Below are 20392 nucleotides of genomic sequence, written 5' to 3'. Positions count from 1 at the left end.
TGAAAGGTACTTATCCCAAAAGGAGGTCATTGTGAAGATGGATTAGTTTTCAACTCTCTCAAATATCATTAATATCACACAAGACCAGAAGGTAAGATTCTCAATAGTGCTGATGCTTATCAAAGATTGTTTATTTACATGTACAATACTCATGATTTTTCAACATTTTTTGCATAGAATAGTGCATTTCACCTTCCTCCATTCTTTAAGACAAAGTTGATAACTATCATTAATCTAATCTACAATATAAAATACATGAGTTGAAGAAATTCATTTGTAGGATGCAGCTTTCTACACCAGATAGCATTCTTTCTCCAAGAAACACATTTGAAACAAACATGAGTAATCATGAAAATGTAAGCAAAATTTGAAACACACTTCATACCAAAAAGATATAAATGTGAATTTTTAAGTGATATAAATCATATACTATTAAGTCCAATAGGAAAATCTTTTCCTGAAATCCACTGGTCTGCATGAGTCTTTTGCAGCTTCTTTCAAAATAAAATTGGAGATGACTCCTCCACAGTTTATTGCATGGTTCTAGGTTTTTCTGTATTATTGCTGAATATGGCCATTCTTCCTACTCCTGCATGCACAGAGAGTCATATAAATAAGTGAAGTTTCTTTGTCTACAGCTCTGTGGTGCATACCTTCATACATGTTTCCTCAATCAATACTCATAATAGCCTGCATGGACAGTATTATCCTCACTTGATATTAGAGGACACAAGGGTGTAAGGTGCCAGGAAATGTACCCCATTTCAGGAAACTGAGAGTGGAGAAAGAATTTTCATATAAGATTGTTTTTTATACTTCTCAAGCTAATATACGCAACCACTGACACCATCATTTCAAAGCTGTTCAGAAGAGTCCGTGGGTTCTTGTTTAGTAGGGAAATTGGAGAGGAAAGATGCTGGGGTGTGGGAGAGACAAAATGAAAGCAGACCTTCAGTGAAAGCAAGACCACATAGTTATTCAAAACTGGAAATTCCAATATGTTGACCTGTGTGTATATGTCTGAGTCTGTGTGCATGTGTATTTATATGCTGGTCAATGAAATGGACTCATATATACTTGCCTCTGAAAGAGCATTAACATAACCGTAAGTATTATGGTCACATCCAAAGGAGTTGACTAGTTCAATAGTGTTTATTTTAACCGAACAATATAGGCCACAGTTTAAGAATTTGGATGAAAATAAAAATAAGATGTATAATCTGAACTATTCTTAGATCTGAGCTTTATTAGCTGCTTGACTTTGTTAAGATCCTTAACTTCTCTCTGTTTCTGCTCCCTAGTGTGTAAAATAAGTACAAAAGTGATAGAGGTGATCATCTCATAATTTTGGAATGATGATTAAAGAAATGCCTGAAAAAAAAAAAACAACTTAGAAGGCAGTAAACATTCATGAAGCTAATTAAAACTAATGTTATTGAAGGAGAGTCAATGTACATTAAGGTTTAGCTAATATTATCATGTGCATTATGATTAACAGTCATCTCTCAAATTTGTTACCATGATCAACATGGATGGAATAATACCATGCACATGATTCTATTAGGCCACGCCCATAGCAATCAATTATTAAAACCATCTTTATCAGCTATTATAAACTTATTGGATTGAAGGAACATGGTTTACCACTTTTCTTATACTAGACACTGGCTCCTGTACCCTCTTAATCACTTTCCCATTACCAATGTCCTGCTACATTTAATTCCATTTTTTTGTTGTTATTTCCCAAACACAATTTTTTTTTCCCACTGTACAGCAAGGAGACCTAGTTATACATACATGTATAAATACTTTTTTCTCCCATTATCATGCTCTGTTCTAAGCATCTAGACATAACTCTCAGTGCTACACAGCAGGATCTCATTCTTAATCCATTCCAAAAGCAAGAGTTCGCATACATTTGCCCCAAGATCCCAATCCATCCCACTCTCTCCCCCCACCACCAGGCAACTACAAGTCTACTCTCCAAGGACATGATTTTCTTCTCAGTGGAAAGGTTCATTTGTGCTATATATTAGGTACCAGATATAAGTGATATCATATGGTATTTGTCTTTCTCTTTCTGACTTACTTCAGTCACTATGAGACTCTCTAGTTCCATCCATGCAGCTGCAAATGGCATTATGTATTTCTTTTTTTTATGGCTGAGTAGTATTCCATTGTGTATATATATATATATATATATATATACATACATCACATCTGCTTATCTATACCACATAATCCAATCGTCTGTCAAGGGACATTAGGGTTGTTTCCATGTCTTGGCTACTGTGAATAGAGCTGCAATGAATATGCACATGCATGTGTCTTTTTTAAGGAAAGTTTTGTCAGAATATATGCCTAAAAGTGGGATTGCCTAAAAGTTAATTATCAGGCTTCTGTCCCCTTGCTACGCCTCAGCCCACTTCATCCAAGTCACACAAAACTCTTCCCTAGATGTGTACACAGATTCCCTTTCTCTCAAGTCTGTCTTCCACTTCCATTCATGTTCTCCTATATGGGCACTCATATTCTCATTTTCTCACTCACAATTGAACAACATGCAAATGATCAGAACAAATTTTTTTTCTCAAGGAAAGTCCTAACAGAATACTGAATGCAGTATAATACAGGCATTTGTTATTTATTAGATGGAGAAGTTTAATAAACTCAAGTTTGAGCTTTAAAAAATAAACTTTGTTTTATTTTCAGATAACATGATTGACAATAACAGAACTACATGGAGACTAGGAACAATGCAACAGAGTACATCCTACTGGGACTCACTCAGAATCCACACATGCAGAAAGTCATATTTGTGGTGTGTTTGCTCATCTACACTGTCTCTCTGGGAGGAAATGTGCTCACCATAGTCACCATCACTACCAGCCCATTAATCGGGTGCCCCATGTACTTTTTCCTGGCTCATCTCTCTTTCATCGATGCTTGCTATTCCTGTGTGGATACCCCTAAACTGGTTGTAGATTCACTCTATGAAAAGAAAACAAGCACTTTCCATGGATGCATGATGCAAATCTTTGGGGAACATTTCTTTGCAGGAGCTGATATCATCCTGCTGACCGTGATGGCCTATGACCGCTATGTGGCCATCTGCAAGCCCTTGTACTATGCAACCATCATGAATCGGTGGCTATGTGGCCTGCTGGTGGGAGTGTCATGGCTGGGAGGCTTTCTCCATGGATTCATTCAGATCCTCTTCATCTTCAGATTGCCCTTCTGTGGCCCTAATGTCATAGATCACTTTATGTGTGATCTGATTTCTTTTCTTAAACTGGCTTGCACTGATACCCACACTCTAGTGCTCATTGTTGCTGCCAACAGTGGATCACTCTGTATGTTGAAATTCCTACTCTTGGTTGGATCCTATGTGCTCATCCTTCACACCCTTAGGACCCAAAGCTTGGAGGCCAGACGCAAAGCCCTCTCTACCTGTGTCTCCCACATCACAGCAGTTGTCATCTTCTTTGTGCCCTGCATATTTGAGTACATGCGACCAGCAGTTACAATACCCATTGATAAGGCAGTTGCTGAATTCTACACTATGATAACTCCCATGTTAAATCCCTTAATCTGTACCTTGAGAAATGCCCAGCTGAAAAATGCCATTAGGAAATTGTTTAGTGGGAAAGCTCTTACAGGTGAAATATAAATGTGCCTAGATCCCAAATGTGAATGAAGATAGGAAAGGGTCATAAGGAGATTTTTGCTAATATCAGCAAATAAGACCTATGAGAAAAAGAAAAATAAGATTACTACAAAGTATAGATTCTGCCAGAAGTGGAGTTAAAATGAGTGTACATTAATGAGGGCAAAAAAGCTAGCCCAGAACTATTCTCTAAATATTTGGAAAATACTCTCAAATTGGGGAAGACTATGATTAAATTCATCACTGTATATGCATTCAAAGATTTTATTGTAATAAAACAACTGAAAGGTAAATATATATATATATATACTGGTGTTTAAGAAGAATCTCTGTAACAATCCAAAGTGTTAGGGCGGCACTGCTATTATCACCATTAATAGCTGAGGGAACAAAGAAAAATGTGTAAGTGACAAAAGAGAAATACTGAAGAGCAAGTAAATGGAATACAACTGATCACTTATGATATTAAATACTCTGTTACAGTGTCAGGAAATGATGACAAAAAGGTAACAACATTAGAATAGTCAGCATTCATAAATATGTACTCTGGGACTGTGCTGGACCATGTATATATATGTAGTAACTTTTTACATGCATATCGTCATAGGAAGAAATAATTTTCCTTTATGTTATTAATATACATAATATGTTTCACTATATATCCCTATCTGTTAGCATATATACTATTATATATTGGTCAATTACATAAAATTAAATTCTAATCATTTTATTAGTCTACCCATGTTTAAATATCATGGTTGATGGTTAGGTATTTTCTATAACATTGTGTTATGTAACTCCTTTAGGAATATAAAAGACATGGGTCATTTAATCTCTAAAGTGTGAGTAATGAATATTACATCATCTTCCAAATTTCCTTGTATCAATCAGAATCATTTTGTATTGTCCATGTTATCATCAGATATTGATAATCCATCAGAAAGAAGGATGATTCAAATGAAATGATATTTTATTTGACAGGAATTTCATGTTATTGAATTTATTAAACTAATACTTCGTCATGAATTTCAATGTATTAAACAATCATATTGGAGTTCCCACTCTGGCACAGTAGGTAAAGAATCTGACTGCAGTGGCTCGGGGTTACTGTGGAGGCACATGTTTGATCACAAACAAAGTGGATTAAAGGATGAGGCATTGCCACAGCTGCAGTGGATGTAACAGCTGTGGCTGGGATTCAATTCCTTGTCCAAGAATTTTCATATGACACAAGTGCAATCATTAAAAAAAAAAAAACAAGAACAAAGCCAGTCATACTCTTAAATATGCACCCACTTGAGAATAAGAGTTTAAAAAAGTAGAATAAATTTTGGTTTATAATAATTACCAAATGAGTAAACATGAGTATCAAGAGGGAAAAATGTAATAAAACTTGTTTTTAAAAAAGTAGTGCTTGAGCCTAGGAAGTTCCTTCAACCTTTATCACATAGTTTATTTATATCCTTTCTGGAACCACAATTTGTTTTTCTTACTGCTTAAACTAGGAAGAAGAAAAACATTGAACCTGAATGTGTCATTCTATGAAGAAATACTTTACTGTGATATTCTCCCTGTGACTAGCAAGACTTCCTTACAAAATGAATGTGGCCTGTTTTTCCTCTATTTCTCTGTAAATCAGTTGGCTTCTTGTTAACATTACATCATGGAAAGCTGTTTTTGACATATGTAGCTTCAAGTATGCAAATTCTGCAATTTCAGAATAAATATATTCCCTTCACAGCTTCAATCCTTCAGTTATTAAAGAAAACATACTTTGAATACTGTCGGGAGCCATAAGGCTGCTCCAGTAAAGAAAGCAAAGCCATAGTCAGCACCTGCATGAGGCTTGTCTGGTTAGCAGAGCTACAGACAAGCTGAAGAAAGAAGAAGGATTGCGGATGCATGAGGCTTGTCTGGTTAGCAGAGCTACAGACAAGCTGAAGAAAGAAAAAGGATTGCAGAGCAATCCCTTGAAAAACATCGGCTCCAGGAAAATAAAAATGATATCACCTAAAAAATATGTTAATCTATTTTTTCTGTGTTTATCCTTCTTTTTCTATCTTTGATTCACAGCTTTCTTACAGCTAAGAATTTGCACCGGGTACGTAAAACACCTGAACCAAAACAGAGTGAAGTTATTTAAACAATGTAATGGAAAAAGCCTTTGTTTTGGAGTAACAATTTATGGCACCTATTTTGTGAGAGTATACAGGGGAAACTTATGATTTCAGTCCCTTTACTTAAAAAGAAGTTTGAGGCTGGGAAAAAATGTTGTTTGGCCTATAAATTGCTATTTTCTATAATAGATATAATTTTTATCAAATAACAGTGTCACCTGTAACTTTCATCCCTTGTGGGGGCATTTGTTAATTTTGGGGTATAATACTCCTTTCTATTGAAATTGGTGGTTTGGAACTTACATAAATCAGCACATTAAGTTAAATGCTTAGCCTGCTGGCGCCAAATAAATTGTAGTCTCAAGAATGTCATGAGGCCAAGGCTTTCATGCGTTTTTGTTAACTACATATGCCTTTAGTTAAAGAATGTTAGGTATCATAGTTTATTACTTATTAAAGCTTTGTTCTTAATATAAAATAGAATAACTACTGTTCTTGACCCTTTAAGAAAAATACAGTGTGAAACTTTAAGTTTGTAATCTTGAAGGAAAATCTAAAGTTGAAAGGAACATGTTTTAACTAACCTTTTTTTTTTTTTTTTTTTTGTATCTCAGGTGGAGGGAACAGAAAGGGCTTTAAATCAAATGTTAATGTCAAATCTTACACGAAACCTGATTGTGACAGGGTATAAAAACTGATGCTTTTCATTTAATAAACTGGGTCATCTGCAGCATGCAGCTGAGGAGTTGGCTCCAATTCTTTCCACGCCATTTGTAGCCCATCCTCTCCTTCCACACTCCCTGGCTGCTGGGGCTGGACCTCAGCAAGTAGCGCCCGAACAGAGACTGGAGAAGAGGTAATGTATATTTGATTTCGGGGACAACTCGGCTCTCACACCAGGCTTTCTAGAGCCCCTCCACAGAATACAAGGTTTCTAGCAGGCAGATCGATATTTGCTGGGGCTTCAGTACTGAATAAAGAAAAAAACCTGAGTGCTGCTTTCACAGACAGACCCCAACAAGGGAGCACAACATGACATCACACTGTTATAACCTGTAAGACAATAAAGTACAGTGTGCTATAAAAGTCTGTTGGGAAGACACACAACACAGACATGGTAAATCAGAAAAATTTTTGAGGGTGAAAAGCCATCAAAATGAGATGCAATGGATAAAATACAATCTAAAAAATGAATAGGCATCAGGGATAGAAACAGTTTTGTTGTGAGATGGAATATATATCACAGGTCAGCAGGTGAATGTAAGACTGCACAAGTCCTAATAAATTGAATATTCCTGGGCTTGTTAAATCAAATATTTACTCAAAAATCATTTCCCAAATGTCCATTGTGTGCCAGGCAACATGCTGAACACTTAGCTCAAAAAGGGGACAATAATACATTATGAATTTGGAGAGACAGGGACAGAGAAGGTCAAGGAGGGTGTCATAATTGTTTGAAGGCTTAATGCTAAGTACTCCAGGGAAAATTTCCAGCATACATATTTTCAAACTAGAAAATGATAAAGTTAGATTTGAGTATAGCATGATAATTCTGGCTTCTGTATGGAAACTACACTGAAGGAAGCATCACAGGGAGCAGAAGGGGAGCTAGGTGGTTTTTGTAACGATTCAGGTGTAAAAGGATCCTGGAGGCTTGAGCTTTGAAAGTGATGATGCAGAATGGGGTGGACATGGCTGCTTCTGGTCAGATCTTGTTCACTGGGCCCCACCGCACCCTGGAACAGCTGTTGTGGGTCTGGGTTGCTGACAGCCCACAGCCCCATCCTTTCTGGACACCTGTGGCATATGGAAGTTGCCAGGCTAAAGGTCAAATCAGAGCTTCAGGTGCCAGCCTACTCCACAGGCACAAGAATTCCCATCGAAGCCGCAATCGAGACCTAAATCGCAGCTTACACATTGCAACTCCAGAACACTGACCCACTGAGAAAGGCCAAGGATTGCCCATGCATCCTCAGGGACACTATGTCGGGTTCATACCCCACTGAGCTAGAAGAGGAACTAAGGAGGAGCTCTAATTTTTAAACTTTCAAAGAACATGAAAAGAAACTCCCTCAATCCCATGTGTACCTATATCAATACTTTACAACAAATGCTCAATGATATTAGCCATAAAGTAAGGCAAATTTAATAAACCTCAGGCATTTATCACTGCATACCTCCTAGAATGATAAAAGGTAAAATAATACAAAGGGACCAGAATGTACAACTTCATTTGTGTTTGAATTTAGAATGAGCTTCTTGTGTTTAGATAACATTCCACATGTTTAATGTTGCCTAATGTCCCATAATGACCATCACAAGAGTACTAGAGATATCTTACTGAGAATATTTTAGAATTTCATTTTCCTTCCACAACTCTAGGTAATGTGAAAAACAGGTTCTGAATTTCAGTACTTTTAGATAACTGTCATTTATTTTATGCCCTGTCTGATATGGTTCTTAATCAATGAACACTAGCTTTCCAGGAAAAGGTTGTCATATTGATGAGAAGACAGAATTCTCTCTCTGCCATGAGGGCACAGGTTAACCACATCAGAGATCCTCACACTGGAACTATGCCATCCTTGCTGTGCACATGACATTCAAGTTTCTCAGATACCCAGATTCACACAGACAAAGGGGACTCACAGGTTTTGTTTCCAAGGGCAGGGAATACAATTCCCCACAGAAGAATATATGCTTTTCCAACCTGTCTCTCCAGAATACCTGCTTCGAAGACAAAGCCTTTCCATCAAAGAAGATAATTAATTCCTGGGAGAGAAAATAGCAGCTCTAAGGAAAAGGGCCTCAAACTTTTGTGGACACCTCTTTAAGGATCCATGCAGGGCATGGGAACATGTCTTCTGTTTCTGTGTTTCTTTACACATCCAGAGCAGCATGCATCATCCTAGATGGAATGGTGCATTTTGATGTGTTTCTACCACACATTCTGCTTCCTGCTTATAGGACCAGAGCCATCCATCGAAGCTCATTGCTCCGTGGTGAACCAAAGGAATCCATTCTAAACTCCACTCCCAGGTTTTCTGTGCAAAGCATTTGAGGTGCTAGGCTAAAAGCATATTTATAGACTGTTAAAATGACTTACTTATCTATTGTTGATGTGATAAGGAATTATCTGAAGAATCTCTTTCCTATTTTGTCAGGTCTTTGATATTGAAAGGTACTTATCCCAAAAGGAGGTCATTGTGAAGATGGATTAGTTTTGAACCCTCTCAAATATCATTAACATTATCCAAGACCAGAAGGTAAGTTTCTCAATAGTGCTGATGCTGATTACAGATTGTTACTTTACATATATAATGATCCTGATTTTTCAACATTTTTCAAAGAGAATAATAATGCCTTATATCTTTCCCCACTCTTCAAGAGAAAGGTGATGAATATCATCTACCCTAACAAATGAAACACTCGAGATTAAGAAATGTATTTGTATGACCCAGCTCTCTACACCAGATATCTTTCTTTGGCCAACAGACCCATTTGAAACACTCAAGATGAATCATGAGAATGTAAATGAAATTTAAACACACCTCACACACAACGGTATAAAGGAGACTATGAAGCGATATAAACCATATACTATTTAGTCCAATAGGAAGATCTTTTGCTGAGATCCACTGTTATGCATACTATGAGTCTCCTCTGGCTCTGTTAATGGAAAATTGGAGATGAATCCGCCACAGTTTCTTACATGGTTAAATGTTTTTCTGTATTATTGCTGAATATGGCCATTCTTCCTATGCCTACATCCATAGACAGTCAAAAACAAGTGAAGGTTCTTTGCATACACCATGTAGTGCTTATGTTCATATGTGTTTCCTCAATCAATACCCATCAGAGCTGAGTGCACATGAATATTCTCACTTGATATTAGAGGAAACAAACTTGTAACAGACCAGGAAATGAACCTCAGATCAAGAAGCTGAGAGTGGGGAAGAATTTTCTAATCTGACTTGTTTTTCTGATTCTCAGAGTAATACACTCAACCACTGGGATCATCAAATCAATACTTTTTGGGAGTATCTGAGGATTCATGATTAGTAGGGAAACTGGGGAGGAAAGATGCTAGGGTGAGGGAGAGACAAAATGAAAACAGACCTTCAGTGAACGCAGGACCACCTAGTTATCCAAAACTGGAAATTCCAATATGTTGAACTGTCTATATGTCTGAGTCTGCATGTATGTGTATTAATATGTCTGTCAATGAAATGGATTCATATGTACTTGTCTTTGAAAGAGAATTATAGTACTATGACAATTATGGTCACATCCAAAGGAGATGGTTAGTTTAGTTGTGTTTAATCTAACAATGTAGGGCATAGTGATAGAATATGGAGGAAAATTAAAGATAAAATGTATAATCTGAACTATTCTTAGATCTGCCATTTATTAGCTGTTTGATGTTGTTGAGATCCTTAATTTCTCTGTTTCTGCTCTCTAGTGTGTAAAATAGGTAGAGAAATGATTGTGGTAATTGTCTCATAATTTTGTAATGAGCATTAACTGAATGCCTTAAAAAAAACTTTGTGTGCAATCATTATTTCATTAAGCCAATTTAAATAAATTTTCTTGTAGTGTAGTTGATTTAAATTAAGGTTTAATTACTATTATCATGTGTGTTCCCATTAACATTAGGCTCTAAAAATTTTTTAATGATTTTTTCCATAAAACCTGGTTTACAATGTTCTGTCAATGTTACACTGTACAGCATATAAAATGCTTTACCATGATCAACATGGATGGAATAATAAATACCATGCACATGATTCTATTATGCCATGTCCATTGCAATCAATTATTAAAACCACCTATATCAGCTATTATAAAGTTGTTGGATTGAAGACACATGTTTTACCCCTTTTCTTATACCATACTCTGTCTCCTGTACCCTGTTCATCACCTTCCCATTACCAATGGCTTCTTATACTAAATTACATTTTTAAGTAAATTTTCGGGCCTCTCTCATCTTGCTGAGTCTTTGCCCACTGCATCCAAGTCACACAAGATGCTTCACTAAACTCGTACACAAGATTCCCTCTCTCTCAGATACCTTGTCCCCTAACACTCATATAATAAGAGTCTTACATGTATATTCTCACATTGACACTCATAATCTCATTTTATATTACACTCACAATTGAATTACCTTCAAGAGATCAGATCAAATTTTTTATCTCAAGGAAAATCTTATAAGAATTTAGAATCCAGTAGAATATAAGCATTTGATATTTATTAGATGGTGAAGCTTAATAAACTCAAGAGTGAGCTAAAAAAAAAAAGGACTTTTTTTTTTTTTTTTCAGGTAGTGCGGTTGACAGTAACATGAACCAACATGGAGACTAGGAATAATGTAACAGAGTTCATTCTACTGGGACTCACACAGAATCCACACATGCAGAAAGTCATATTTGTGGTGTTTCTGCTCATCTACGCTGTCTCTCTGGGAGGAAATGTGCTCACCATAGTCACCATCACTACCAGCCCATTAATCGGGTGCCCCATGTACTATTTCCTGGCTCATCTCTCTTTCATCGATGCTTGCTATTCCTGTGTGGATACTCCTAAACTGGTTGTAGATTCACTCTATGAAAAGAAAACAAGCACTTTCCATGGATGCATGATGCAAATCTTTGGGGAACATTTCTTTGCAGGAGCTGATATCATCCTGCTGACCGTGATGGCCTATGACCGCTATGTGGCCATCTGCAAGCCCTTGTACTATGCAACCATCATGAATCGGAGGCTATGTGGCCTGCTGGTGGGAGTGTCATGGCTGGGAGGCTTTCTTCATGGATTCATTCAGATCCTCTTCATCTTCAGATTGCCCTTCTGTGGCCCTAATGTCATAGATCACTTTATGTGTGATCTGATTCCTTTACTTCATCTGGCTTGCACTGATACCCACACTCTAGGGCTCGTTGTTGCTGCCAACAGTGGATTCATCTGTCTGTTAATCTTCCTACTCTTGGTTGGATCCTATGGGGTCATCCTTAACTCCTTAAGGAAGCAATGCTTGGAGGCCAGACGCAAAGCCCTCTCTACCTGTGTCTCCCACATCACAGCAGTTGTCATCTTCTTTGTGCCCTGCATATTTGAGTACATGCGACCAGCAGTTACTTTACCCATTGATAAAGCAGTTGCTGTCTTCTACACTATGATAACTCCCATGTTAAATCCCTTAATCTACACCTTGAGAAATGCCCAGCTGAAAAATGCCATTAGGAAATTGTTTAGTAGGAAAGTCATTTCAAGTGAAATATAAATGTGCCTAGATCCCAAATGTGAGTGAAGAGAGGCAAGGGTCATAAGGAGATTTTTGTTAATCTCAGCAAGAGATAAAGAAAATTAAAATCACTACAAATCATAGAGTCTGCCAGAAGAGGAATTAAAATGAGGGCAAGAAAATGGCAAAAAAAAAAAAAAAAATTGGCCCAGGAGTATTCTCTTAATATTTGGACAAGCCCATCAAATTGGGGCATACACTCACTAAGTTAATCAATGTATATGCATTTGAACTTTTATTCTAATAAAACGACATAAAGGCATTAAAATATATACTGGTCTTTAGGAATCATCTCTGTAACCATCCAAAGAGTTAGGTAGGCTCTGCTGTTATCGCCATTCACAGCTGAGGAAACAAACAGAAATGACTAAGTTCCAAAACAGAAATACTGAAGAACCACTCATCAGAATATTACTGATCACTCAGACTATGTTCTTAACTGTTGTGATACACTGTCAGGAGAAGATGACACAAAGGTAACATGATTAAAACAGTCACCAGTCATAGAGATGGACTGAGGGACCGTGCTGGACCACATATATATCTAATAAACAAAGTAACTTATTACATGTATATCTGCATATGAAGAAATACTTTTCCTTTATATTCTTCATATGTATGATATATTGCACTATATATGCATATCTTTTAGCATATATACTATTATACAATGTGTTGACTACATATAGCTAAATTCTAATGATTTTATCAGTAAATCTGCCCATGTTTAAATATCATGGTTGATGGTTATGTATTTACTTCTATAACATTGTGTTACGTAACTCCTTTAGGAATATAAAAGATATGGCCCATTTCAGCTCAAGCATGAATAATGAATGTTACATCATGTTTCCAAATTTCCTTCTCTTGCTCAGAAGCATTTTGTATTGTCTTTGTGAACATCCTCTGCTGATAATCCACCAGAAAGAGAGATGATTCATAAAAATAATATTTTGTCAGGACTTTTATTAATTTATTAAATTAATATTTTACCATGAATTTCAAGTTATTAAACAATCATATCAGAGTTCCCACTGTGGCACAGTAGGCAAAGAATCTGACTGCAGCGGCTCAGGGTCACTGTGGAGGCACAGGCTTGATCCCCAGATCAAGCAGGGGAGGTAACAGCTGTGGCTGGGATTCAATCCCTGGTCTGGGAAATCCATACGCCATGGGTGCCATCATTAAAAAATTAAAAAATATACTAACTTTTGCATTTTTATTATGATATGTCTTGTTGGGGGCCTGTTTGGGTTCCATATAGTAGAAACTTGACAGAACACTGTATATCCAATGATAATGGAAACAAATAAAAATTATTATACATAAAAAAGGAAAAAACTAAACCAGTCATACTCATAAAGTATGTGCTCACTTGAAAACAAGAGTTTGAATAAGTAGGATATTTGTGGTTTATCACATTTACCAAATGAATGACTATAAGTATAAAGTGAGAAACTTTTAGTAAAATATAGAAAAAAAGAAGTTACAGCAGTAGGAAATTATTTCTACCTTCTTCTGAGATTTTTAATATATCCTTTCTGAAACCACAATTTGTATTTGTTAATGCTTAAACTAAGAATAAGAAAAACATTAAACTTGAGGATGTAATTCTATGAAGAAACAGTTTACCTTGATATTTCCCATTTTCTTAGCAAGATATCCTCACATTATGAATGTGGCCTGTTTTCCCTCTATTTCTCTGTTAATCAGTTGGCTTCTTGGTAACATTACATCATGGAAAGTAATTTTTGACAGACGTAGCTTCATGTATGCAAATTCCGCAATTTCAGAATAAATACATTCCATCCATTGCTTCCATCCTTCATTTATTAAAGAACACATACTTTGAGTCCAAGGATTCTAGCAGGTACATCGATACTTGCTGGGGCTTCAGTACTGAATAAAGAAAAAAAACCTGAGTGATGCTTTCACAGACAGACCCTAACTAGAGAACAGAGCATGACATCACACTGCTATAACCTGTATGATAATGAAGCACAGTGTGTCATCAAGCTCTGTTAGGAAGACACACAACACAGATATGGTGGGTAAGGAAAAAATTTCAGGATGAAAAGACACCGAAATGGGATGCAGTGGATAAAACAGAATCAGAAGAATGAATAGGCATCAGGGAGAGTAACAGTGTTACTTTGAGATGGAATATATATCACAGGTCAGCAGGTGAGTACCAGAATGCACAAGTCTTAATAAATTAAATATTCCTGTGCTTGTTAAATCAATGATTTCTTCAACAATCATTTCCAGAATGTCCACTGTGTGCCAGGCAACATGCTGGACACTTAGCTCAAAAAGGGACAATAGTACATTATGATGTTGCAGAGACAGGAACAGAGAATGTCAAGGAGGGTCTCATAATTGTTTGAAGGCTTAATGCTAAGTACTCCAGGGAAAATTTCCAATGTAAAAAAATTAAACCTAAAATGATAAAGTTAGCTTTAAGTTTTAGATTAATAATTCTGGCTTCAGTACAGAAAATAAATTGAAGGAACCAAACATGCAGCAGAAGGGGAGCTAGAGGTCACTGTAATGATTTCAGTGTAAAAGGATCCTGGAGGCTTGAGCTTTGCCAGTGACGATGCAGAATGGGGTGGACACAGCTGCTTCTGGTCAGATCTTGTTCACTGGGCCTCACTGCACCCAGGAACTGCTGCTGTGTGTCTGGGCTGCTGACAGTCCACTGCCCCTTCCTTTCTGGACATGTACATTAGAGAAATCTGGAACCATCTCACTTAGGGATCATGCCCATGTATCCAAGGTTGTGCCAGTGGGCAATGAATGAAGCATGGTTGAAAAGGCCTCGTCTCGTGCCCATCAGTGGAAACAGCTCTGCCATACAGTATATACTGCAGAGTTCCATGTATCCAGGCTGAAGCCAAGTATATCCCCCTTTTCCTCCTCTCGCAGGCAGTTTCTCTCCAAACTTCCCCTTACAAATTACTTTCATAAACATTTTATCCAAGAGTCTGCATCTAGGAAACCCAAATTAAAATGGAAAAACAGAGAACAGTTCAAGAAATACCCAGGAGTTGTAAGTAAAAGGACTTGATAGAAGATGATGATGTAAGAGAGAAGAATGATGAATGAAATCCATATTCTGCCTTGGTTCATTGGATGCTTGAGGAAGCAGCAAAGAAGGAACCGAGAGAAGATGATGCCCTTGGCCAGTGAAGAGGTCTCTCCTCCCCAGTGGACCCAGCCACTCACCCTCTGGCTGAAGGAGTAAACCTTCCTTGCCTGAAAAACCTGTCATGAGCTCCCATGTAACAGCTGCCATGAAAGGCAATGCTGATTCTCCTCAGGACCCACCAAGAACTCCTCAAGTTGCTCTTCGTTCCTTAACCTGACAACAGTCCCAACAGACCCCTGAAAGTGAGGTACAGTGTGATGCAAGATGAGTGTCCTACACTCCAAAATAACTCCTTGAGTTTTCTAATTTATGCAGACAGAAATCCAGGGAATATATGTGAGAATGGACATCATAGGAAGAAAAAAAATTTCTGAACCAGGCTTGACTTATTGGTATGGGCCCAAAAGCAGATATTCTGCTTTTTCTTTTTCTTTTTTTTTTTCCTGTCTTTTTTAGGGCCACACTGGTGGCATATGGAAGATCCCAGGCTAGAGGTTGAATCAGAGCCTTAACTTCAGGCCTACACCACCGCTGTGTCATAGCAATGCCGGATCCTTAACCCACTGAACAAGGCCAGGAATCGAACCTGAATCCTCACGGACACAAATGGGGTTCGCTACTGCTAAGCCACAATGGAAATCCCAGATGTGGCATTTAACATTGCTGCTGGGGGAGTCACGGAAGGCACTAACAGTCTGCATGGTGAGGAAGAACAAAGAACCAAAGGTGACCCACAGTGAGTGGCTTAGAAATGCCAGCCTGCCTTGGTTTAATGCTGAGAAACAGAGTCAAAGACATGGGTAAGTTGGAATATTTGAGTCAATATGTCAATTAAAATCTACTCAGCCACCCTGGGATGATCTAGAGACATCAACTTCATCAATACCCGGAGAAAGAAATCTGTAGAGGGAACCTCAACATTCTTGAAAAGGCCTGTGATGGTCCTTTTCCGTGGGCTAGACCATTAGTGGAAATCATGGTCACTGATTTGCAAAATCCAAGTGAAAGTAACTTAATGAGTGTAAGTAATTTCAGTGCAAGTAACTGAGTCCCAGGTCCGAGAGGCCAAGCAATGGCAGTTAATCCCAAAGGGAGGTGTGGGCCTGGTCACCATAATGGACAGCAGAGTCAAACAACAGGCAGAATAACACTTAGTGTTGTCTAGTTGATCACGGCATCCCTAGAAATGAGACAAAGAATAACCGTAATCAATTCTTAACCCCTCTGTGTCAGCAGAAAATCTCTAGCTGATGGCAAAAGCATGCTAACTGGAATCACAAAAACAGATATGCATGGCTTTGCAATCAATTCTTGGACATATAAATCTTAGAATTCCATGAATATAGAGGAGACTGGGTCCTCTCGAGGAAGGACCCTCATACCCTGCCACAAATTTACAGTGTATCTTCCTCCCAGACTTCTCCAAAGGGACATATGACATTCAATCAGAGTAACTCTCCATTGGGAAAAAGGAAATACTCAGAACTTTCAGGACTACTGACGTTGATCTGAAAATTATTCGAGGAGATCCAAAATAATACTGTTGACCAGCAGAGTAGTAACTGATAGAAAGTTTATGATTTTTGCAACTTGAGTTCAGGTCCATTTACACTGGATCCATGGTCACAGAACCCATGCTGTGGTTATTTCCCCAGTTCCAGAACACATAATTGGAACGGGATAATTAGCAATGGGCAGCATCCCCATACTGATTCCTTGACCTGTGCATTAAGGGGCAGTCTAGGGGGAAAGGCAAAGGGAGAGGTGTTACTGTTGTAATGAGTAAGTTCTTCACTACGTTACAAGATTTCCTTTAGGTATTGAGCCACAACACATGTACTAATTCATAAACGTTTATTTTTTGAGTGATTTTAAGTTCACAGCTAAATCGAGAGAGAAGTACAGAGACCCTATAGAGCCCTTGTCTACACACTGTAATACTCTCCTCATCAGAATGATACACTTGTTAAAATCAAAGGAACCTATATCGATGCATCATGACACCCCAAATTCATAGTTTACATTAGCAGTCCCTCTACGGATAGTACATTCTATGGGTTTTGACATATATGATGACAACATCCAAAACTGTTGTAACATACAGAAGAGGCTTACTCCCTAAAAATCCTCAATGCTCCACCTATTCATCCCTCCTCCTTCCCAACCCTTTATGTTCACTGATATTTTTGCTGTCGCCATATGTGTGCCTTTTACAGAATGTCAGATAATTGAAATTACATAGCAGGGAGCCCTTTCACTTTGGATTCTTTCGGTCTGTAATATACATTAGGCTTTCCTGCATGTATTTTCATAGCTTAATAGCTCCTTTCTTTTTAGATTTGAATACTATTCCATTATCTGAATATGCTACCTTTTATTTATCTATTTACCACTAACAAATACCTTATTTTTTTTCCCAAGGTTTGGTACACATGCATAGAGCTGTTGCAAACATCCATGAGCAGCCAAACTGCTTTTTTTGTTGTTTTTATTTTGTTTTGTGTCTTAATCTGTTTTTAGGCCAAAACTCATTTGTCTTTCGCTAGATTTTGGTTATTGTCATTATTTGTTTTTGTTTCTGTTTTTTTGTCATTGTAACAGGAGACGTTGTTGATTCTTGATACAATGACTAGTCAGTTACCTCTCCATTTTATTTCATTTTATTTGCCCACAGCTCCAGCATGCAGAAGTTACCAGGCCAGGGATCAAAACTGCCACAGCAGTAACAGCTGGATCCTTAACCCACTGAGCCTCAGGGAACTCCCACCTATCATGTTCAGATAGGTAAGTGTGGTTCAACAGTTAAATGTTCTTATACAGTTCCTTGAGTTTTATTGGAAATGTTAAAAATTCAGATCAGCAAGTGAAACACTAGCAAATGCACTGTCAGCCATTTGAAATATTAATTCTTGTTTTCTATTCACAGGCTATTATTATAACATTCAATAGGGCACCACAGAGCTGACCTCCAGAAATCACCTTAAGACAGATTCTACTCTAAATAGCTCTTTGTTGCATAGCTCATTTCTGAATGGCACTAGCATATGTACATGTGAATGTGTTGTGATAAATTTAATTCATTAGTTTAGTTTTAGTTTTCAACATCTCCACTACCACAGAAGGAATGTTACTGTGTGTTCTGGGCCCTAAGTCCACATTTTCTGAAACACACTTAGTATTAAAAAACATTTTTTTTCCCCACAAGTCATGAATCATGATAGGACTGCCTTCCTTCCTTTGGCTCAACTGTCTTTTTCAAGAAGGTAACACTATGGATGCCATCTTAATACCTCACTGCATTCATGTAGTTGCTGATTAACTTTCTTATACAAAAGTTTGGATGTGGTATTTATCTTATAGTCCTATGGTTCTCATTCCTTCCATTCAAGACAGTGATGGTACCTAACACCTGAGAGAGTTGCTGTCCCATTCATTCATACCCACCCCCTTTTCTTTTACAAAGCTGCTTAGCCAATAAGCTTCTTCAAAGTAACTGTGAGCTTCCTTTGAAAATAACATTTGATACCAATTTTTTCAAAGTAGTTTTCATCTCTGTATTTCTCAGTGTATATATCAATGGATTGAACATAGGAGCAATGATAGTATAAAAGAGTGCAAATATTTTGTCTTCAGGAAAAGTCGTAGGAGGTCTAAGGTAAATAAAGATCACAGGCACAAAAAATAAGATGACTACGGTGATATGAGACCCACAGGTAGAAAGTGCTTTTTGTCTTCCCTCAGCCGAATGATTTTTTAAGCTGAATAATATAATTCCATAAGAAACAGATAACACAGCAAAGGTAACTAAGGCAATCATACCTGCAAAGGCAATCACAAGGATACCAGTGATGTAGGTATCAGTACAAGCGATTTTTAGCAGAGGAAAAATATCACAGAAGTAGTGATCGAGTTCATTAGGACCACAGAAAGGTAACCGGATTGCCGTAAAAAACTGAGGCAAGGCATGGACTGCGCCACCAGCCCAAGCAGCCAAGAGTAGGAGGTTGCATCGTGTCCTGTTCATGATCATCACGTAGTGGAGAGATTTGCAGATGGCAATGTAGCGGTCAAAGGCCATGGCAGTAAGAATAAAGATCTCAGTGCCTCCAAAGAAGTGCATGATAAGGACCTGCAACATGCAGTTACCATAGGAAATGGTTTTTCTTTCCGCTAGCAGGTCTCCAATTAATTTGGGTGTAACACTAGACGTATAGCAGATGTCTATGAAAGATAAGTGGCTGAGGAAATAGTACATTGGTTGGCTACAAAGAGGACTGCATTGAATGGAGACAAGGATCAGAAGGTTTCCCACCAACAAAGCAAGATAACAGAAGAAGAAGAATATGAAGCAAAATATCTGGATGTTCTGGTCATAAGAAAGTCCTAGAAAAATGAACTCTGAGATGTTTCTACGGCTTTCCATTTGTGTTTGGTATAGGTTATATACCAATTACTTATATTTCTGAAAAAAAGGAATATACAAACTTGGGTGAAAATTAATAGTAGGAACACAATAATATAAAATTCTCTAAAAAAAGATTGACATGAAGATAATCTCAATATGAATTATTCTTGACTGAATTAATTTTAAAAATTTGTATTCTCTCATTTCATAAATATATGGCAGATTAATTTATAATGGAAACTATAATTATAATAAAGTCTTACAGGATTTACTAAATATTACTTGTAATGATTTTAAATATTTAAATATGAGTTTGAAAATAAAACATTTGATTGCTGTTAATAATATTTTTTTAAAAAACAAAGAAAGCTACTTGACCTAACAAACACAAGAAAAGATTATTTTGCATATTTTTCAATTTTTGTGGCTATATATATTAGGTGAACTTTCCTTCTTTTTATAGGGTCAGATTCCCTGATTTATCTGGGAATGAATCCAAAAATAATCCACCCAGATTGAGCTGCCGAACATTAATTTGGGTAGATACATGCTTCCTTGCTTGTGAACAAACACCCAACCTGTCATAGTAAACCAGTATAACTGTTATTGCATTCAAGGACAATTGAGAAATATACCTTAGGAAAGAATGCCAACCAATGATGTCAAGTGTAAAAAATCATCTGCAAATTATCATATCTGTATTTCATGTGTTAATACAATTTAAAAATACATACTAATATTAAAGTTT

The 20392-nt window shown here is 37.3% G+C and overlaps 3 protein-coding genes across 4 annotated transcripts in view; 1 reads left to right on the top strand and 2 right to left on the bottom strand.

Moving 5' to 3' along the window:
• LOC110259269 (olfactory receptor 4C46-like) overlaps nt 1-20392 on the bottom strand; it is a 949087-nt gene that overhangs the window by 107797 nt on the left and 820898 nt on the right. Inside the window, exon 3 of one of the 2 annotated variants that reach the window (XR_014836596.1) lies at nt 13040-16419. The exons of the other annotated variant lie outside the window; for it this stretch is intronic. The gene's annotated coding sequence lies outside the window, so the exon portion shown is untranslated. Of the gene's footprint in view, nt 1-13039; nt 16420-20392 lie in introns of those variants that run through there. 2 annotated transcript variants of the gene reach the window in all.
• Nucleotides 11138-12067, top strand: LOC146405244 (olfactory receptor 4C46-like). Its single transcript, XM_085015226.1, has one exon. It carries the CDS (start codon nt 11138-11140, stop codon nt 12065-12067), a length of 930 nt encoding a protein of 309 aa, XP_084871352.1.
• LOC100520237 (olfactory receptor 4P4-like) lies at nt 17719-19662 on the bottom strand. Its single transcript, XM_003124193.3, has one exon. The coding sequence runs from the start codon at nt 19660-19662 to the stop codon at nt 18724-18726; it is 939 nt and encodes a 312-aa protein (XP_003124241.2). The 3' UTR covers nt 17719-18723.

This window comes from Sus scrofa, chromosome 2, assembly GCF_054392235.1.
Source record: "Sus scrofa isolate SSC_HxYL_T2T_F1_AM1 chromosome 2, Sscrofa_HxYL_maternal_Yorkshire_Landrace_v2.0, whole genome shotgun sequence".
Classification (NCBI taxonomy): Eukaryota; Metazoa; Chordata; class Mammalia; order Artiodactyla; family Suidae; genus Sus; species Sus scrofa.
The sequence above is the reverse complement of the archived record's forward strand: the minus strand, read 5'-3'. Positions and strand labels throughout refer to the sequence as shown.

What these genes read in the sequence shown, in the direction of transcription:
- LOC146405244 (XM_085015226.1), top strand. Translation starts at nt 11,138, where the DNA reads ATGGAGACTAGGAATAATGTAACAGAGTTCATTCTACTGGGACTCACA.
- LOC100520237 (XM_003124193.3), bottom strand. Translation starts at nt 19,662, where the DNA reads ATGGAAAGCCGTAGAAACATCTCAGAGTTCATTTTTCTAGGACTTTCT.